Here is a 21,982-nt window from a genome sequence, read left to right on the forward strand (position 1 = left end):
AGGAAACAAACTGAGGGTTGCTGGAGTGGTGGGGGGTGGGAGGGATGGGGTGGCTGGGTGATAGACATTGGGGAGGGTATGTGCTATGGTGAGTGCTGTGAATTGTGCAAGACTGTTGAATCATAGCTCTGTACCTCTGAAACAAATAATACATTATATGTTAAAAAAAAAAGAAGAAGATAGCAGGAGGGGAAGAATGAAGGGGGGGAAATCAGAGGGGGAGACGAACCATGAGAGACAATGGACTCTGAAAAACAAACTAAGGGTTCTAGAGGGGAGGGGGTGGGAAGATGGGTTAGCCTGGTGATGGGTATTAAAGAGGGCAAGTTCTGCATGGGGCACTGGGTGTTATACACAAACAATGAATCATGGAACACTATATCAAAAACTAATGATGTAATGTATGGTGATTAACATAACAATAAAAAATTAAAAAAAAAAACCATACCCAGGCAAGAACACCATAGACACTCACTGTCCCTACCCATGTTTGGCAGTTTTTTTCATAAACACTTCTCAATTAGTTGTTTGCCTTTATTTTCAGAGCCCTGGGATCATTGTCTTTTATAATTTTGTGTGGTTTTTTATAGCTGCTTTGAAAGAAGGATTTGCTAACCTCTTCTTTCTACCATAACCTAGGTCCTGCCCTTCATTAATTCTTTTGTAAGCTAATTTGTCCAAAGAAGACTCTAGATTGAAGCTTAAACGTTTGATGAATATTTCAAATGGCATTTTAAATGTGTGTGTGTGTGGGGGGGGATAATAAAGCTTGGTCTGCCAATGAAAATTTGCCCAGAAGTGAGAGCATAAAATGAATTAGCCAAGCAAAAGTTTCTTCTTGGCCTTTCCATCACTGTTGAAGTCTTCTGTGGGAGACAGGGTGAGGGGAAAGGGGCAGTTAGTCTTAGATTCTTGTCTTTGAGGTCAGTTCTTTCTGCCTTTCTGCTTTTCATTAGCTGTTAAACATCATTTTAGTCTCACTGTTTTCTGTGTGGTGTGTTGTGGCTTATGGTCTTGGCTGTGGTACGTCAGTTGGGAGTAAACACTGTGTTTTGTGCTCATTTGACCTCCAGGGGCAGAAGGACTCAGGGTGGAGTTTGACCGGCAGTGCTCTACAGAGAGGCGCCACGACCCTCTCACAGTCATGGACGGTGTCAACAGGATTGTCTCCGTGCGGTCAGGTGTGAAGGAGGGTTGAGCAGGACGCTGTCTGCTTGCCTTTATAAAATAGAACTGTTAACTTACTAAACAGAATGCTACTGCTTCATTCTTATGTGACACTTAAGGATGGGACAATAAGCTATTTTGCTGCAAAATACAGTAGGTTTTATCTGCCTCTTTCTAATACTTTCAGTAAGATAATTACACTAGTTGTTTCTGCACCTCACCAGTGATGGGTGGGATTACAGGTTTCCTGTTGGGTCCTTGGGACACAGGCAGTCTGGGAAGCCCAGTTTCACCCAGATAGTTAGAGATGGTGCTGTAAGACATGTGGCAGTACCAGGCTTGTGCAAGGTAGAGGTTGATGTATGAGAAAGCTGCCTACAGGGACTCAGTTGATAATTGATTCAGTGAGGGCTGGGCTAAGGTTTTTTATAAAATTGTACCCTCTCCGGGGAAAGCTGGGGCTCTTTATCCTGTTTCCTGGGGAACTGCCATCCTATAAGACCTTCCCCTGGAAACTTCCCTATAAGTCCTTGACCTGGTGTGTGTGCTGGCTGACTTTGCTGTCCTCTCACACCATGTTGTAGTTATGTATGTGTGTTTCCATCAGGCAGTGCCTACCTGTCCGCAGTTTCCCTAGTATTTGGTATAGTGTGTATGAAGTACAGTATGTATTAAATGTTACTCACTAGGAGTAGTATGAACTCAAATTTGGGAGAACTTGGGTTGGAGGAGCCAGCTGTTCTTCAGATACAGTGTAGATGATTTTGCTTTGTATCTAAAGAAGTTTGTGTTGATCACATGATGGAGAGAACCCAACCCCAGGGCCTACTTTTCTCTACTAGGCCGAGAATGGTCTGACTGGTCCAGTGAGCTGCGCATCCCAGGGGATGAGTTGAAGTGGAAGTTCATCAGTGATGGGTCTGTGAATGGGTGGGGCTGGCGCTTCACAGTCTATCCCATCATGCCAGCTGCAGGTAAGTGGGGGACCTGGCAGCATTCAAGTCCTGATGACTCAAGCAAGGTGGACACACAAACCATTTTCATTTAGTACTTCATAGTCTGCCTTCTCCTGATGTGTTGGGAGCCAGCCCTGCCCAAGGCCCCACTGCAGTGATGATCAGAACTGCCAAAGAGCCACCTCAGCAGTCTAGTGGTTAGGATGTTAGCAGTCCATCACCTAATGGGAAAGGAGTTATTGCTGGTTGCACTTCTTTTGTTTGTTTGTTTGTTTTAAAGATTTTATTTGTTTATTTGAGAGAGAGAAAGAGAGCAAGAGTAGGGGCTGGGGAAGTGGGAGAGGGACAAATAGACTCCCTGCTAGCAGAGAGCCCAACACAGGGTTCTACCCAGGCCTGGGATCATGACCTGAGCCGAAGGCAGACACTTAACTGACTGAGCCACCCCAGCACCCTGCTGGTTGCACTTCTTAAGCTGTTTGATTTTCAGATAAAATGTCAGTGTACAGAGTGTAGTTGTGACACAGACAGTGGCAGGACCATGGGCAGCTCTGTAACCACAGCGTCCGGGTAGACAAGGTCCACTGGGTCAGATTTGTGTAGGTCTCCTTATGGGATAGCCCTCATCCTGTTCAACACAGGGACATTTACAGCGCTCATTTCTCAGGCCCTAAAGACCTCCTTTCCGATCGCTGCGTGCTCTCCTGTCCATCCATGGACTTGGTGACATGTCTGTTAGACTTCCGCCTCAACCTCACCTCAAACAGAAGCATTGTCCCTCGCCTCGCAGCGTCGCTGGCAGCCTGTGCACAGCTGAGTGCCTTAGGTAAATAGCACCTTGATTATCTTGTCTGTTGTACTTGGTGGGAAAAATGGCCAAGCTTCTGATACGTTCTGTCTGCTCATTTTAGCTGCCAGTCACAGAATGTGGGCCCTTCAAAGACTGAGGAAACTGCTCACAACTGAATTTGGGCAATCAATTAACATAAACAGGCTACTTGGAGATAACGATGGGGAAGCAAGAGCTTTGGTATGGAACGTTAAATTAGTTTCTAGATGTTTGACCTTTGGGAATAAAATGTTGCTTAAATAATTTAAACTTTTAAATCACTGAGAAGAGTTGAGAAATTCTACGTAAGAATAAGGCCACCTTTGTCCCATCCAGACCCCTTTATGTTGCTCCATATACTGAGTGCAGACTGGCTTGTGATTTTTGGAGACAGAGACGTGTCAATGGCTGTGAGCATAGGATTGTGTCTGTTAGACTTTGCAACAAGTCTGGCTCACAACATCCCTTTGTTTTTGCTGTATGAGGTAGTTACTGTTGAAAGGATGCTTGATCTTAACCATCTTAGGAGATGGGACTTTGTGAGCTGGAAAGGGACTGGTTCCCTGCAAGTGGCTATACTGAAATCAAGACCAAGCATTCTGAGGTGAATTTTCAAGCTTTTATTTTTAATTTTAGTGTTCATCAAACCTATTTGAAAAATACCAACACACCTTTTTTTAGGGCAAATAGTACCAACAAAACAAAACATTTGACTCATAGAAACAAAACACCTACTTCCCCTACATTTTGGATTGCTTTGCTATCCAAAGGAAATAATTTTGTTGTTTTTTTAGAGTTTTACAGGTAGTGCTCTTGCTGCTTTGGTAAAAGGCCTTCCAGAAGCTTTGCAAAGGCAGTTTGAATATGAAGATCCTATTGTAAGAGGTGGCAAGCAGCTGCTCCACAGCCCATTCTTTAAGGTAATGCTTGACTTGCTTTCAAGTGATGAGGAGAGCCACCAAGAGTGGTCATGTGTAGTGCATTGCATTTCAGGCCCCCTTGAGGCCAGATACAGGTATTGCTGAAGTTGAATATGAAAAATGTCCAGAAATGACTATGTGACTTAAGCCCTTAATACTTTAACCAAGTATTAGTGTACTTTGAGATGCTTGACTTAGGCAGCAAGTATTGTAGCAGTTGTCAGATCTGAGGTCCTTGTGTCAGGTGCATCACTAAGGGCTGGGTAGGAATAATCCACATTACTGGTGATGGTGAAATACTTGCTTGGCACATGGCAGTCAGCCTGGAATAAGGAGCTCCTGGATGAGGACTCACAGAAACCCTATAATGGTGTTTGTCTTTAGTATGCAGTACTGGAGAAGTGGAATGTTAGCTGCATTTCTGAGCTTCCTTGTGTTACTAATTTTTGGTTGCTGCAGGTACTGGTAGCTCTTGCTTGTGACCTGGAACTAGACACTCTCCCCTGCTGTGCTGAGACGCACAAGTGGGCTTGGTTCCGAAGGTACTGCATGGCCTCCCGTGTTGCTGTGGCCCTGGACAAAAGAACACCATTGCCACGTCTTTTTCTTGATGAGGTATTGCATGTTATTTTTAAATCACTTTTGGAATGTAAAAACATTTTCCTTTTTCAGCTGTTGTATAAAAAGATGCCAATATTATGAGACAGAGCAACATTCTCTTACAAAGGAGTACCATAAAGAAAAAAGCACACAGGTGAAAATGAATAAACAGATACTGTGAATTTCAGTTAAAGTTTATTTTTAGTAAACTAAAGATATAATGGTATTATAAAGATATGTTAGATATTTTCAAATATCTTAGACTTGATATAATCATATTAGTTTTGCTTATTAACTATAAATATCACAATGTTGATGTTGGCATTCTCTCAGATTATTAGATGGGGATTATTCCTGTGTTTTTTTATCTTATTTCTTTTATTTTTGAGAGATGAATGATTGATAATCTCATAATAATGTTGTCTAGGTGGCTAAGAAAATTCGGGAGTTAATGGCAGACAGCGAACACATGGATGTTCTCCATGAAAGCCACGACATTTTTAAAAGAGAGCAAGATGAACAACTTGTGCAGTGGATGAACAGGTTATTATATCAGAACCAAGAATAATGTTGTATACTGGAGAAAGGTGTTTCATGTGCACTTCTTTCCCATGTCAGTTTTTCACTTAATGTTTGTTGTAGGAGACCCGATGACTGGACTCTTTCTGCTGGCGGCAGCGGAACAATTTATGGATGGGGGCATAATCACAGGGGACAGCTTGGGGGCATCGAAGGTGCAAAAGTTAAAGTTCCCACTCCATGCGAAGCCCTTGCAACTCTCAGGCCTGTGCAGCTAATTGGAGGAGAACAGACTCTCTTTGCAGTGACAGCTGATGGAAAGGTAAGGGTACATTTTCTGTGTCATACTGACATTAAAACTAAGAGACTGCTATGGCTAGAGTGCATCGTTGGGTCCACGGTATGTATAAGGATTCTATATTGAAACATTATCTCAAGGTTAATAGTACTCATGGTGTGCTGGAGGCAGTCACCATTCTAAATATTTCTGTATGATCTTCAATGTGTTCTATAACTTCGTAGTTTTTATTTTGAAATACAGCATACATAAAAAAGTGTACTGTTTGCATATCAATAATACCTTAGAGTACTCCTTTTTTGTTAGCTATTGTAATGCTGTTTTAAAAAATTAATTGCTGTTAGTATGATGAAATGGTTGATATTTATATATTGACTTTATGTCTGGTGACCTTCTTCTACTTTTTTCTTTCCTTTGTATATGTCAGGATTTCTTGTATCGTCTTTATAGAGAGTCATCTGTAAATTTTGTTCCTTTTCAGTTCATTTCTTTTATTTTTTTTCCTTTTGTGTGGAGGAAAGGAAGCTCATTGCGCCGGGTAGGAGTTGTGGTATAATATTGAGCAGGGTTGGTAGTCGTGGGCTTGTTCTTGTCTTAATCCAGGCTGCAAAGCAAACGCTGATTGAATATTTCACACACTTACTATGAGATTTTGGTGGATGCTTTGTATGAGATTAAGGAAATTTCTTTCTCCTTCTACATTTAAAAAACCATTTCTATTTATGTATTCTCCTTTAGTGGATTCATGTAGTGAATTGGATTAATTGGTTTTCTTATAGTAAACCCCTTGCATTCTTTGGAGAAACCCAACTTGGTCAAGATTTGTTTTATTTTTTGGTTTGTGTTTGTGAATATCTTGTTTGGGATTTTTGGGAGCTCCAAGATCATGAATGCGATCATTATAATGTTCCTGTCTTATACACTCCTTGTTTGGTTTTGATACTCTATTATTTATCTGTTTAACTTACAACAATTAACTTAAGTACACATTTATTAACTTGCAGTTTCTCTGGGGCAGGACTCTGGAGGTGACTTAGCTTGATCCTCCCTCCCAGGATCTCTCACCAGGCTGCAGTTGCCTCAAGGCTGTACTGAGGATTCAGTTCCTCATGAATGGTTGGTCGAGGCTGCCTTCAGTTCTTTGCCACCTCACGTGTGCAGCTGGCTTCATCAGAACAAGCAAGGGGGATGGGGCAAGAGAGAGTGATAGCAAGACCAAGTCACAGTCTTATGTGACCTAATCCAAAAGTGACAGTCCATTCCTGTTGCCATGTTCTGTCCATTAGAATTGAGTCACTAGGTGTAGCCCATGTTCAAGGAGAAGGGATTACACAGGGTGGGAATCAGGGACCCTGGGAACCACATCAGAAGTTGCCTGCCAAGAGTATCAAGATTGTGCTAGTCTCATTAAGAAGAGTTGAAGTATATCCTTCTCTTTCTCTTCTCTGGAGAATTCTGTGTCTTTTAGTTGTTTCCTGGTTATTTTAACATGCATTAGTAAAATCTGAAGTGAATTAGTATTTCTGTCCTCCTCCCAAATAATACAAATACTGATCTTTTGTTATCCTGTGTTTTGGTGCAAACCCATTAGGGAATGATAGGCGTTATTATTTTTGTTGTTGTTATATATAGACCCAAGTTTTTTTTCCAGATTTACCCAACGTGGTATACATCTTTGTCACATTGTTTCTTATGTCTCAGACCTTGCATCTTTAATCATTTTTCTTCTACTTTAAGCATGTATTTTCGGTTTTCTTTAGTGAGGGTCTTTTGTTGGTTAATCCTCAGATTGTTTTTTTTACTTGAATATGTCTTTATTTTGTCCTTTTTCTAAAGTAAGGGTTGCAGACATTTTCTGTAAAGGTCACAATAGTATTTTTAGCTACATGGGTCATATGGTCTCTGTTGCAGTAAGCAGCCTGTGAACAATATGTAAATGAATGTATGTGTCTGTGTTCCAATAAAACTTTATTTACAAAAGTAGATGGTAGGGCCTGATTTGGCTCATGGGCCATAATTTGCTAACCCCTGTTCTAGAGTATAAAATTTTCAGTTGACTTATTTTCAGTCGTCCTGTTAAAAGCTTAATTTTTCTGGTTTTTTGCCTTCATTGTTGCTAATGAGATGTCAGCGGTCAGACTAATTTTTACCCAAATGAAGGTAATGAATCTTTTCTCTGTGGCTGCTTTTAATATCTTTCTTTAGTGAGCTACAGTTTTGCTATGATATATTTTTATTTTTATTTTTATTTTTTCTGCCTTTTTTATTTTACTTTGTTTTTGCCAGGTGATAAGGGATGGGAGAGGGGGGGCTTTCTGGCTCTTGAGAAGTGAATTTTCAATAACTCTGGTAAATTCTTAGACTTTTTTTTCCCAGTGTTGCTTCTCTCATATTCTCTGTGCGATCTCTACCTGAAACTGTGAGTTCTGATTGATGGTTGAGTCAAAGGGTCTGTCTTTTGTATCTCTAACACCTTTTTCATGTTTCTTCTTTTCTTTGTGTTTCTGTGCTGTATGCTAGAGAATATCTTCAGACCCATCTTCTCGTTCTGTAATCTCTTCTTCACCTGTTTATGATCTGCTGTTAAATATGTGTGGGTTTTTTATTTCAGTTACTATCTTTTTAATTCCTGGAAGTCCTGCTTTGGGTAATTTTGCACTTTCTTATTCCTTGGGGATACCTTCCAGCTTTATTTCTCTAAACTTAATATTGGACTGTTGTTCTGCTGACTCTCACTGATGGTATCTTCTTTCAACTATGAGCTGACCATTTTCCTTGGAAGATTTTATGTAGAAATTCTTTAAGGCTTAGTTTGAAATCACTCGTCAAAAGAGAATTTATAACCCTGGGGTACTACCAGTCTAAGACATTGTAAATTAAATTCTTTAAGGAATTTACGCCAAATGTAGCATAAATTCAGGCTGAAAACCAATCTAATGACAAGCTTTTGTGGTGATGAATTCTCAGGAGAGATTTCCCCCATCTAATTCAGTGCTAAGATTGAGAAAGGGAACCTGCTTTGTTGTTTTCTTCTTAGTTCTCGTTCACAGTTGGCCCACTGGAGCCTCACCTTTCTAGTCTCCTTTTAGGCTTTGGCACTTTACCCCTGACACCGTGTGTGCTAAAGATTCTCAAAACCTTCCCAGGGGACACTGGCTTTAGGGCTCATCTATCAACCCGAGTTCTTGGTTTCATTTCCTGTTTTAGTCCTTGAGGTTTCCTTACTCTTGTGTCAGTGCAGCAATGCATTTGAAACAGTATGAAACAACATTTAAGTTTTTATAGGAGGGATGTTTGATACGCATTTGGAAAAGGCAGTCTGTTTAAAAAAAAAAAAAAAAGATAAAACTTGTGTCCTGAAATAATTTCCCACCGAGAATGAAAGAAAAATAGTGTATTCTACTGTGTGATTTATATGCTGCCTTGCTGAAGTACTAAATATATTTAAGTTTTTCTGTGAGTGTTATTATCAGGGATTTGTTCCAGGGAAAAGATCTTCTTTTCAAAAATTTGGGATTTCTAATAGTCATAACTATTTCTTTCATTTTTAGAGTTTTAATAAAGCACAAAAAATGTTATAAACATTCCTGTGATTTTTAATTTTTAATTTCATTTCTCTGTGGTAAAAATGTCTAGGGCACTGATTGAGCTGGTTGATTACTAAAATATAGGGATAAATTTAGACAAAAACCTGATATTTATATTTTTCTTGTCTTAGCTGTATGCCACTGGATATGGTGCAGGTGGCAGACTAGGAATTGGAGGGACAGAGTCGGTATCTACCCCAACATTACTTGAATCCATTCAGCACGTGTTTATTAAGAAAGTAGCTGTGAACTCAGGAGGAAAACACTGTCTTGCCCTCTCTTCAGAAGGAGAAGTTTACTCTTGGGGTGAGGCAGAAGATGGGAAGTTGGGGCATGGCAACAGAAGGTATTATATGAAAACAACATTTTCGATGTTATCCTTTCCTTTTCTTGTTTGTTTGAATTCTTGTATAATGTATTAGCACTTTGTTTTTCAGAACAATGTTTATAATAATCTACTCAAGTTAAATGTTAATGACTCATTTGGCAGAAATAAGTTCGTGTTCCAATGCATGGGCTTGCCTACATGAACCTCCTATTTGAGGGGAAATTCAATTCTGAACTTTTGATTTTTAAGTACTAAGTATATTGAGCTTCTCTTTGCCCTTCTCCCCAGGTTCCCTTCCTCTGATTCTGAGTAATTCACTGAATCACCATAGGCACTTTGGTAACATATGTGATACTAAAGCTGTAAATACAGAAGAAATGGAAGGGGACACACAAATGACAGTATTTTTTAAACAAAGCATCCAAACCCTCTAGTTTTTAAAAATTGATGGGAACTACCTGCCCAGTTGGAGTATGAGGACCTTCATTACAAATAACTTAAAGCACCAGACTAAATATATAAAATCGCAGCCCTAAAGATATTGGATAAGAAGCAGTAAAGTTAAACACAGTGATCTGCAGAGGTGAATACTGAAACAGTCACATGCATATGAGGAGAATAACTGAGAGGCCAAGGAACAAACCACCCAAAAGGATTAGAAGGAATGGTCCGTAGAGCTCACAGAGGGCAGATGATAGACCTTGCTTCCAAAACCTCATAATTCCCAGGGCATTGGTTAGAGGACTAAGAATGATGTTGCACAAAAGTGGGGAAAAAAATTAAACATAGATTGTGTTGCTCTGATCCTGCCAATAAAGCTTAAAAACAAGACCTGAAGGGATTATAGTATTTACAAGGAACCATAAACTCAAGAATATCTTTAAGAATACAAACATATCAAGCATTCAGCAAGATTAACTTTACAGTGTTCTACATCCAATCAGAAATTATCAGGCATGTGTCTCTTCAATAAATAGTGTTGGGAAAATTGTATATTCAAATGCAAAAGAATGAAATTGGATCCCTGGTGTACACCACTTTCAAAAATGAACTCAAAATGGATTAAACACTTAAATGTAAATGTAAGACCCGAAGCTATAAAACTCCTAGAAGAAAACATAGGTAAAAAGCTCCTTGACATTGGTGTTTGCAATGATTTTTTGGATATGACACTGAAAGTCTAAGCCCCCAAAGCAAAAATAAACAAGTGGGACTGCATCAAACAGCAAAAGAAACAATCAACAAAATGAAAAGGCAATCTGTAGAATAAGAGAAAATATTTGCAAACCTATGACTGGTAAGGAATTAATGGAGAAAATGTGTAAGGAACTCATATAACTCAATAGCAAAAAATAACCTGATTAACAAATGGGCAAAGGACCTGAAAAGACATTTTTTCCAAAGAATACATACATATGACTCATAGGTACATGAAAAGTTTCTCAACATCACTAATCATCAGGGAAATGCAAATCAAACCCACAATGAGATATTACCTCACATCTGTTAGAATGGCTGTTATCAAAAAGAAAAGAAATAGGAAGTGCTGGTGAGGATGTGGAGAAAAGGGAAACTTTGTACACTGTTGGTGGGAATATAAATTGTTGCAGCCACTATAGAAAAACACAGAAAAAGGTAAAAAAAAAAAAAAAAAAGAACTACCATATGATCCAGAAATCCCTCTTCTGGGTATATATCTGAAGGAAATAAAATCATTGTCTTAAAAGGATCTGCACTCCCATGTTCAGTGTGGCATTGTTTACAATAGCCAAGACATGGAAACAACCTAAGCGTTCGTCAGTAGATGAATGAATAAAAAAAAATGTGGGGTGGGGTGTGTGTGTGTGTGTGTGAATATTATTCAGCCATAAAAAAAGAAATCCTGGTATTTGTGATAACTTGGATGAACCTTGAGGACATTATCCTAAGTGAAATGAACCAGAGAAAGACAAAACACTATGATCTCACTTATATGTGAAATCTAAAAAAGCTGTACTCATAGAAATAGAGTAGATTGGTAGTTGCCCTGGGCTCAGGGTTGGAGATTGGGAGATGTTGACAGAGTGTACTAACTTCCACTTATAAGGTGAATAAGTTCTGGGGATTTAATGTACAGCGTAGTGACTATAGTTAACAATACATTTTATTGTATCCTTGAAAGTTGTTAAGAAAGAGTAGATCTTAAATGTTCTCACCACACAAAAAAATTATTAGGTAATGGATTTGTTAACTAAACTTACTGTGGTAATCATTTTGTAATGTATACATGTATCAAATCATCATACACCTTGAATTTATATAATTTTATATGTCAGTTATATCTCAAAGCTATAAAAAAATTATCAGACACACAAAAGAGCAGGAAAATACAGCCCATATAAGGAGAAAAGTCAATTAAAACTGACCCAGAAATGATATCAGTGATAGAATTACTAGATAAGAATATTAAAACAGTATTTTAACCACATGCCTAGATCTTTAAGAAACTTGAGGGAAAACTTGAACATGTTAGAGACTGAAAGATATTTAAATGGTTTTTTTTTTTTTTTTTTTTTAATTTTTTTTTAAGATTTTATTTATTTATTTTAGGCAGAATGAGAGAGAGAGAGAGAGCACATGAGAGGGGGGAGGGTCAGAGGGAGAAGCAGACTCCCTGCCGAGCAGGGAGCCCGATGCGGGACTCGATCCAGGGACTCCAGGATCATGACCTGAGCCGAAGGCAGTCGCTTAACCAACTGAGCCACCCAGGCGCCCAGATATTTAAATGGTTTAATCGAAGTCCTAATGATGAGAAATATGTCTGAAATGGAAAGTACAGTGCATGTTTAATACAGATTAATGTATAATCTGTTTAATACAGATTAATGTATATTAATGTATATGTATATACAGTGGTTTTTTTTTTTTTAAAGATTTTATTTATTTGTCAGATAGAGAGAGAGAGGGAACATACAAGCAGGGGAATGGCAGGCAGAGGGAGAAACAGGCTCCCCGCCAAGCGGAGAGCCCAATGCGGGACTCGATCCCAGGACCCTGGGATCATGACCTGAGTGGAAGGCAGCCGCTTTAACCGACTGAGCCACCCAGGCGTCCCTATATACAGTGTTTAATACAGATTAAACATTGCAGAAGAAAAGATCAATGAACTTGATGACCTAACAATAGAAACTGAAACACAGAAATGAAACACACATACATAAAATTAACATAGCACCAGTGAATTGTGGATACACAGCCTCAGGTGGCCTATTATATGAATAATTTGGAGTCACCAGAGGAGGATGGGGGGATTTTGAGACATAATGGCTGAAAAATGTCCAAATTTGATGAAAACTATAAACTCACAGATTCAAGAAGATCAAAGAACTTCAAGCAAAAGGAACATGAAGGAAACTTAACAAGGCATATCATAATCAAATTGCTCAATACTGTTGATAAAGAGAAAAAAAAATCATAAAAGCAGCTAGAGGGAAAAATATATGTTACATACAGGAAAAAAGATAAAGGATGACAACAAATTCCTTACAGAAAACAATGCAAGCTAGAAGTGGAGGTACTGAAAGTAAAAATAATTGTCAACCTAGAATTTGTTTACTCTATGAAAAGATTTTTTCAAGAATAAAATTGAAGTAGAGTCATTCAGACATACAAAAGCTGAGAGAATTCAACACCTGCAGACCTGCACAACAAAAATGTTAAAGGAATTACTTCAAACAGAAGGAAAGTTATATCAGATGGAATTAGGGTTCTATATGAATGAATGAGGAAATTGCTACATGGGTTAATTAATATCATGACTTTTTCCTTATTGTATCAATATTTTCAAGAGATAATTGAATATTTCAAGGATATAATAAAAACGAATTGAGATACATAGAAGTAAAATATGTAGCAGTAATATAAGGGAAGGCAGCAGCAACACAGAGGCTTGGGGGTAGGAAATAGAAGTATGCCATTGTGATGTTCTTATACTATACATGATGTAGTATATGACTTCAGATTAAACTGTAATGGAGAGGTATTCTACAGACCCTAAACCAAACATTAATATAATGCAACAAAAAGCTTTACTTGATAAACCAGCAAAGAAGTTAAAGTGAAATTGTAAAACATACTCTAAAGAAGAAAAAATAGAGTAAACAGATGGGACAAATAGGAAAAAGATAGCAAGATGTAGATATAAGCCAAAATATATTAACAATAACATCAGAGGGAAATGGTTTAAGCATTCCAGTTAAAGTCAGAGGTTGTCAGAATGGATATAAAAGCAAGATCAAACATATTTTTAAAACTAATTGTCAGTACTAGACAAATAGATTAAAAGTAAAAAGATGGAAAAATGTATACCATGTTAACACTAATCAAAACAAAGTTGGTATGCTTGTATTAATATCATACAAAGTAGATTTCACAGCAAAGAATATTGAGAGGGATAAAAAGGGTCAATTAGTAATGATGAAGTGGTCAGTCATCAAGGGGACATAATAATCCTAAATGTTTACACAACTAATGATAGACCTTCTGAATACATGAAATTAAACAAAATGATAGAGTTGCAGGGAGAAATAGACAAATCCACAGTTACAGTTGGAGATTTTAATACCCTTCCCTCAATAACTGATAAAACATGTAGATAGAAAATCTGTCAGAAGACTTAACTCGGTCAACCAGATTCATCAAGTAGCCATTTATAGTAAGAACACTCGATTCAGCAAAAGCACTGTCTTTTCAACTACATATGGAACAACTACCAATATAGACCATAATTTGGGCCAGAAACAAATCACATACATCAAGAGTACTCAAGCCATATAAAGTATATTCTCTGACCCTAATGGAATTAATTAGAAACCAATAACAATAAAATCTCTGGGAAATCTTCCAAATACCTGGAAAGTAAATAAAACCTTTTAAAATAACTGGTCAAAGAGGGAATCAGAAGTAAATTAGAAATGACTTTGACCTGAGTGAAAATGTAAACAGAATATAAAAATTTATGTGATCCAGCAAAGGCAATACCTAGGAGATTTATAGCGTGAAATGCCTTTTTTTTTAATTATAAAAGAAACATGGTTTTTAATGACTTTGGTTTCTACCTTAAGACACTAGAATAAGAAGGACAAATGCAACACAGAATAAACAGAATAAAGAAAATAAGGAAGATCAGAGTGAGAATCCATGAAAGAGAAAATAGAACAAGAGAGAAAAAGAAAACAAAAGTTTTTTGAGAAAGTCAGTATAAAACCTCCCTCTAGACTGATCAAGAAAAAAAAGATTATACAAATTATAGCAATATCAGGAATGAGGGAGTTTCATCACTGCAGATGTACAGCTATTAAAAAATGAAATATAATGAACATCTTTATGCCAACAAATGCAACTTTTTAGATGAAATGGACAAATTCCTCAAAGGACATACACTCTTGAAAGCTCACTCAAGAAGAAATAGGTGACTAGGATAGCTTTGTGTCTATTTAAGTAATTGAATTTCCCACAAAGAAATCTCCAGAAACAGGTGATATGATTTCTGCCACATGTATAAGTAATAGATAATACCAATTCTTAACAAACTATTTTAGAAAATTGAGGAGGGAATTCTCCCCAACTCTCTTTTGTGTATAGCTTTAGTCTTATACCAAAACCAGACTCAGACATTAATAGGGAAATACAGACCAATATCCTTCATGAAAGTAGATGTAAAAATTCTTAACATTTTAGAAAATCAAATCTGACAATATAAAAGGATAATACACCATGACCAAGTGAGTTTTATGTCAGAAATTGCAGAATTGGTTTTTAACATTGGAAAATGAATCAAGTAAAAAAGAAAAACCATATGATCATCTCGTAGATGAAGGAAGGAAAAGCATTTGACAAACTTCAACATCTGTTTCTGACAAACAACTTTCACCAATCTAGAAATAAAAGAGAACTTCTGTAAGTTGATGAAGAGCATCTCTGTTACACGTAGAGCCAATACAATACTTACTAGTGACAGACTGAACCTCCCCTAATTTCAGGAACAAGACAAGGACATCTGCTGTCAAGATTCAGTATTATACTTCAAGATTAGCAAGTACAGTATAGCAGTGTAAAGAAATAAAAGGCATTCAGATTGGAAAGAGAATAAAGCTATTTACATGTAGTATAATTGTTTATATAGAAAATCTGTGGTATCTACAAAAAAGCTACTAGAATTAATAAATGAGATTAGCAGGGTTGCAGGATAGATCAGTAAATAAAAGGCAATTGTGTGTCTTTATACATATGGAAATGTAATCAGAATTTGAAGTTTAAAAAATACCATTTATATTACCCTCCCCCAGAATTGAAATAGTAAGGGAGAAATTTGACCAAGGGGAAAAAAAAACCCTGGACGACTTATAGGCAGAAAACTATAAAATATTGGTGGGGGAAATTTTAAAAGACCTAAAATCATGGAGGAGAGTATACTCTGTGTTTGTGGATTAGAAGACTCAATCTTGTTTTGTCAGTTTTTGTCCAATTAACGTATAAGTTCTACCCCTTCCCAATTAAAATGTCTGTAGAAATTGACAAGCTGATTGTAAAATTCATATGGAAATACAGAGTACCTAGAATAATCAAAACAACTTTGAAAATAAGGAGCAAAGTTGGAAGACTGACAATACTTCAAGCCTCACTTTAAAGCTACAGTAATCAAGACAGTATAGTATTGTTGTAAAAAGAGAGAAATATATCAGGGGAACAGAATAGAGTCTAAAAATGTATCACAAATACTGAATAATGACTGTGAAAAAAATGAAGCTTGATTTCTCCCTTAGAACTTCCAATGCACAGTTTACAAAAATACAGGCATTTAATTGGAGAACAGAGCCTTTTCAACAAATGGTCTTGAAAATTGGATTGCCATATAGCAAGCAGCGAACTTTGTGCACCATATCCAGAATTAACTCAAAATGATTGGTAGTTATAAATGTAAAACCTAAATCCAAAAACTTCTAGAAGAAAACATGAGAGAGAAAACCTTTGTGACTTAGGTAAGACGAGGATTTTTAGATAGAACTCCAAAAACATGATCCAGTGAAGAAAAATAGGATAAATTGGACTTCATAAAAATGTGAACTTCAGGTTTTCGAAAGTTAGATTGAAAAGACATGCTACAGACCGAGAAAGCATTTGTAATCAGACATCTGGCTAAGGTCTTATATTCAACGTTACTATAAAGAGCTTTCAAAACTCAATAATAAGAAAACAAACAAGTTTGCTATCAGTGCTTGCCACATTGTAGGTTAGTTGACATTCAAATGATAAAACTCCTTAAATGAAATGTTGATTTATAGCAAGAGTGGGCAACTTGTTTTGGTAAAGAGCCAGGTAGTAATAAATATTTTAGGCCAGCCACAGAGAGTCTTTGTTGTATATTGCTTCTTTTCAGTTTTTTTTTTTTTTAACAGCCCTTTAAAAATACAAAATTCATTCTAGGCTAATTGGCCTTTCAAAAACAGGCCATGGGCCAGATTGGCCCGCATTTGGGCACTAGTCTCCTGGCCTCTGATTTAGACTGAAAAGTCCCTGGTCTCTGGCATTAGGGCAGCTGCTATAAAAGGAGACATTTAGGAAATTGTGAAATTTTGAGTTCAGGTCTGAATGATTCTTCTTAATTAACAATTGATTTGAGAGGCGTACATTAAACAAGTGAACAGCAAACCAAAAGCCTAGTATTTAATACTTTTAAAATATTTAAGAATAAAACTATTTCCGTTATCTTTGGTGACCTTTTTTGCAGTCCATGTGACCGCCCTCGAGTCATTGAGTCTCTGAGAGGAATTGAAGTGGTTGACGTTGCTGCTGGTGGAGCCCACAGTGCCTGCGTCACCGCAGCAGGGGATCTCTACACTTGGGGCAAAGGCCGGTATGGCCGCCTGGGACACAGCGACAGTGAGGACCAGTTAAAGCCAAAGCTGGTGAGAAGGCACCTTGAAAAGGGGCTCAGAGGCCTGGGGCGGCTCTTCAGACCCTCACTGTTGAAGGTGGTAGGGGAGGCAGCTTGCCATTGTCATTATGCCATTATGATTTTTAAAAGCCAAAAGTATTTCCTTTTCCAGTTTCTTTTGTTTTAGAGTTGATGGCCTTAGCCTCATTATTTACAAGTAGGTTTGTATTCAGTGGGTCATTTAAACAGGATAGTATTTGAAATACCCTTTTATTTATAATTTATAATATATATATTTATATATTAATATTACTTGGTATCTAGCTAAATGCTTTGGCTTCTAGAAGGCCCACTGTATTTTGGGTGAGGCAGTAAATAAGACTTCCTGGTGTGGTAGGACTGGCTCATTGGGGACACTGATTCCTGCCTCCTGTAGTTTAGATTTATTTGGTTCAAACAAAAATCTTACAGGATTATTAAAATTTCACGTTCTTTGCAAAGGCTTAAAACAGTCCCCTCCCCCCCCGCCACACACACAGGGAGCATCATAGTACTCTAAAGCCTTTCCTGGGGTGCCTGGGTGGCTCATTCGGTGAAGTGTCTGACTCTTGATTTCTGTTCAGTTCATGATCTCAGGGTCGGGAGATTGAGCCCCGCTTCAGGCTCCGCACTTAGTGGGGAGTCTGCTTGAGATTCTCTCTCTCCCTCTGCCCCTCCCCCCACTCTTGAGCGGGCGCCCTCTCTCTCTGTCTCTCTCATTCAAATAAATAAATAAATCTTTTTTTAAAAAAAAATTTATTTATTTGACAGAGAGAGAGAGAGCAAGCACACTCGCACAAGCAGGGGCAACGGGAGAGGGTAAAGTAGGCTCCCTGCTGAGAAGGGAGCCCGATGTGGGGCTGAAGGATCATGACCTGAGCCGAAGGCAGATGCTTAACTGGCTGAGCCACCCAGGTGCCCATAAATAAATCTTTTTAAAAAATTAAAAAAAATAAAGCCTTTCCTTAGGTAGACTTCCTTTCTACTGCAGTCAGATAACCTTGGTTCCTTTTCTCTGAAGGTGGAGGCGCTGCAGGGCCACCGCGTGGTTGATGTCGCCTGTGGCAGTGGAGATGCCCAGACCCTCTGCCTCACTGATGATGATACTGTCTGGTCCTGGGGGGACGGGGACTACGGCAAGCTTGGCCGAGGAGGCAGTGATGGCTGTAAAGTACCCATGAAGGTATTTGTGTCTGCGCAGTGGGAGAAAAACACCTTTCCCAACGATCCTGGGATGGGAACGTTCCAGGTCTTTCTGGAGCTCTTAGAGCCCCCTGGGCCCTCCCAGGAGCACAGAGACTTGCTGCCACCTCCCCTTCTGTGTGCTTTTCAGGAGTATTTTACCTCATCTTACCTTCTTTGCAGAAAATATAATGGGTAATTGAGTAAAAAGTGAGGGAAAGGCCCAACGGTATTGAGATATTTTAAGTGCTATTTGTGCTGTCTTGGGAAATTTATGTAATTTAGCAAAACCTGTGGTTTTATGTAGTATGTAGACCTGTTTGAGGAAAAGGATAACAAATTGTTCACAGTCTTTTCAATTTATAGAGTTTTATAGCTATGAATGTCATAGTACTGAAGAAAGGGTTGCATGTGGCTTAGCCAGAGGCTGTTTTAAATGGACATCCTGTGACAAGCTAAGAGGCTACGGGCCTGGGTTAGGGGTCAGATTGCTTTTCTCCATGTGACCTGCATGATTCTGAGCAGCTTTTTAACTTTGTGAGACTATCTTGCCCTTGTGGATGGGCAGTTGGCAGAGATTAAGCTCATCGATGTGTTCAGACCACGTGCTGAGTGCTCTGCTGCCTGCAGTGTGCACAAACCCAACCCGGCCGTTTAGTTGAGGTGCCTTGCTGTGGATTTGAGAGTGTGTGTGCTGTGAACGAAAACTAGAAACTGTCCTCTGCCTGGTGTCCAGTCTTGTTAGGAATCTGGGACTGTGTGTGCAGAATAGAGACGCCCATGGGGCACAGGCAGCCCTGGGCGGCAGCATTCTTCCAGAGGCCCCCTCAGATGGGACAAGAGCCTAGGCTAGAACTGCATAGCTTTTCTTCCCAGAGCTGTGCTGCCCGGTACAATAGCTGTTGGCCACACATGGCTATTTAAGTTTAAGTTTAACTCAATTAAGAGTAGATAAAGTTAAAATTCACTTCCCCACTCACACTGGCTGCATTTCATGTGCTTAGTGGCTGCATGTGTCTGGTGGCTTCCATTTGGGCATTGTGGACACAGCACATTTCCATCACTGCAGAGAGTGGTTTTGGCTGGTGCTGCCTGCAGCCAAAGCTTGGTGGAGATGTGCCTGGAGGCACCCCTGTGCCCTGGTGGGCACTGCTGGAAAACCAGAAGCTCAGGGCTTCCTCCTCAGTCTTACCATCTCTTGTTCCTTTTCTCTTGCAGGTGTACGGTATTTTAACCATGTTACAGGTTACTTAGGGTTTCCAGATTTATGAAAAAACTGTCTGTTTTGGACTTTATTATGCTTAGGAAAGCTTAGACACAGGCTTTGAACCTTCAGGGATTAGGATGTTGGACATTGAGGGGATGGAGGTCATTACTGATGTGATTATGACAGAAGTGAAGGTGAGGAGAAAACTGAGAGAATTGATTGTTTTAATTAATTTAAATTTAAAATCAAATATGAGAACTTAAGTCTGAGAACAGTCACGGATAATAGGAGCATAGCTTGCTGGGTGAGAAAAGGTGATGATTAGGTTAGTGAGCCCTAGTGAGACCTCTGGAAATTGGCTGTGAAGGGCCTGGACCCCCAAGTGTTCAGGGGTGGAGGTGAGTTCCAATACTGGCCTGACCAAGGTCGTATTTAATTTAATTAACCTGGATAGATGGCTAGGTCATGTCTAAAGGCCAGAGCCCTGGTCCTCTTGGCCAATCCTCCTCCCCATTGCTTGCTGTTTCTCTCCTGTGGGCCTGTGGGATCTGAGAGGGCTGGAGGGCAGAGGAGAAGTACAGGGCTTACTGGCGAGTGGGGCCAGAACACCACAAAGAGAAATGGAATTGGGAGAGTGGATTCTGAGACCTTCAACTGTGACATGTCCATTTTTAGTGACACATGCTGGGTCTCATTGTGCAGTAGCATGGGCCCATGGCTGAGTGTCACCACGTGTGCCTTCAAAGCCAGGCATTCCTGCTCCTCCTGAGAACACTTACCTGGTTAAGTGGAGTTGGATTTTAAGTTGTATGAAATATTTGACCTGAGTAAGGATTTTCAGAGTTCCTTATTAGATTTAGTTCAGTCTCTGTGTGGTTGCAGCAGTTAGCAAAAACCTTGATTCAGTCTAATTGAACCTTTTTCCCTTTTAGATTGATTCTCTTACAGGCCTTGGAGTGGTTAAAGTAGAATGTGGATCCCAGTTTTCTGTCGCCCTTACCAAATCTGGTGCTGTTTATACTTGGTATGTAGAATGTGGATCCCAGTTTTCTGTCGCCCTTCCCAAATCTCATGCTGTTTATACTTGGTATGTAAGATTCTGTTTGTTGACTATCACCAAAACCGGTTTACTAATGTGAAGTTATATTAACTGACATCTCATAGATTGAGATGTAACTTCTATAGCAGGCTGTGATATGTGTCCTGAAGTATGGTGCTTAAGCCAGGAGGGTGGTAAATGACAGGGCCTTGCACTCATGTTTCTCTATCTCCTTTTGTGCAGGGGCAAAGGTGACTATCACAGGCTGGGCCATGGATCCGATGATCATGTTAGAAGACCTCGGCAGGTCCAAGGGCTGCAGGGGAAGAAAGTCATTGCTATTGCCACTGGCTCCCTGCACTGTGTATGCTGCACTGAGGATGGTAGGTGGGAGGCCCAGTGTCACAACACAGAGGCCTTTAAAATCTAAGAGGCCTGGGGGAGGAGCAAGATGGCAGAGGAGTAGGAGATCTAAATTTCGTCTGGTCCCAGGAATTCAGCTAGATAGGGATCAAACCATTCTGAACACCTACAAACTCAACAAGAGAGTGCATCAACTCTCTGAACAGAAAAGTGACCACTTTCTGGAAGGTAGGACGTGCGGAGAAGTGAATCCGAGGCGATATTCTGGAGGATAGATGGCGGGGGAGGGGGCCTCCATCAGCCGCTTATGGCAAGTGATAGAGCAGCAGAGCACAAAATCGGAACTTTTAGAAGTCGGCTCCGCTGAGGGACATTGCTCCAGTGGCTAAATGGGGGGTGGAACCCTCACTGGGACAGTGTGGTCTCAGGACCCTTGGGGTCACAGGTAGACTGGGGGTGCCTGAGTGTGGCAGAGCTCCCAGGTATCGGAGCAGGGAAGCCGGCTGCAGAGATGGAGCCGAGGAGTGGGCTCTCAGCTCGGGGTTGCCATAGACCGTGATCCGGGGCACAGTCGGGCCACTGCTCCTCCAGCAGGGACCCAACAAGCGGCAGATCCAGGGAGACGCCCCTTCGTCCCCCGGGAGGAGCGGCACAGGAGCACACCACTGGGATCTGCTGGGTTTGGAGACTCCACACCGAGTTGGGTGCCAGAGATAGAAACACTTGGTCACAGGCTGGGTGAGCATGGAGTGCGGCCGGAGACCAGGGAGACAGGAGTGATTGACTGCTTTTCTCTGGGGGCGCACTGAGGAGTGGGGCCCCGAGTTCTTGGCTTCTCTGGGGCGGAGATCGGGAGGCTGCCATTTTCACTCTCGTCCTCCAAAGCTGTACGGAAAGCTTGCAGGGAACAAAAGCTCCCGAGAGCAAACCCAAGCAGATTACTTAGCCTGGACTGGCAAGGACAGTGCAATTCTGCCTCAGGCAAAGACATTTCAGAATCGCTAGGACGGCACCTCCCCGAGAAGATCAGCAA

General features: G+C 39.9%; 1 protein-coding gene across 7 annotated transcripts in view; it reads left to right on the forward strand.

Annotated features, from left to right (window-relative positions):
• HERC2 (HECT and RLD domain containing E3 ubiquitin protein ligase 2) overlaps positions 1–21,982 on the forward strand; it is a 236,769-nt gene that overhangs the window by 197,408 nt on the left and 17,379 nt on the right. For all 7 annotated transcript variants that reach the window (XR_014148742.1, XM_081831489.1, XM_081831490.1 and 4 more), the window contains 13 exons: positions 1,074–1,181; positions 2,010–2,141; positions 2,791–2,949; positions 3,035–3,153; positions 3,747–3,872; positions 4,332–4,487; positions 4,900–5,015; positions 5,115–5,313; positions 9,008–9,222; positions 16,973–17,150; positions 18,180–18,341; positions 20,480–20,571; positions 20,830–20,969. Coding sequence is in view for 6 of the 7 variants with exons in the window: in XM_081831489.1 (XP_081687615.1) it covers positions 1,074–1,181; positions 2,010–2,141; positions 2,791–2,949; positions 3,035–3,153; positions 3,747–3,872; positions 4,332–4,487; positions 4,900–5,015; positions 5,115–5,313; positions 9,008–9,222; positions 16,973–17,150; positions 18,180–18,341; positions 20,480–20,571; positions 20,830–20,969 (1,902 nt within the window). In the remaining variant the exon portion in view is untranslated. The remainder of the gene's footprint in view (positions 1–1,073; positions 1,182–2,009; positions 2,142–2,790; positions 2,950–3,034; positions 3,154–3,746; positions 3,873–4,331; positions 4,488–4,899; positions 5,016–5,114; positions 5,314–9,007; positions 9,223–16,972; positions 17,151–18,179; positions 18,342–20,479; positions 20,572–20,829; positions 20,970–21,982) is intronic.

The sequence above is a fragment of the Leptonychotes weddellii genome, chromosome 9 (genome assembly GCF_054177405.1).
Source record: "Leptonychotes weddellii isolate Sample4059 chromosome 9, ASM5417740v2, whole genome shotgun sequence".
In the NCBI taxonomy this organism is placed as follows: domain Eukaryota; kingdom Metazoa; phylum Chordata; class Mammalia; order Carnivora; family Phocidae; genus Leptonychotes; species Leptonychotes weddellii.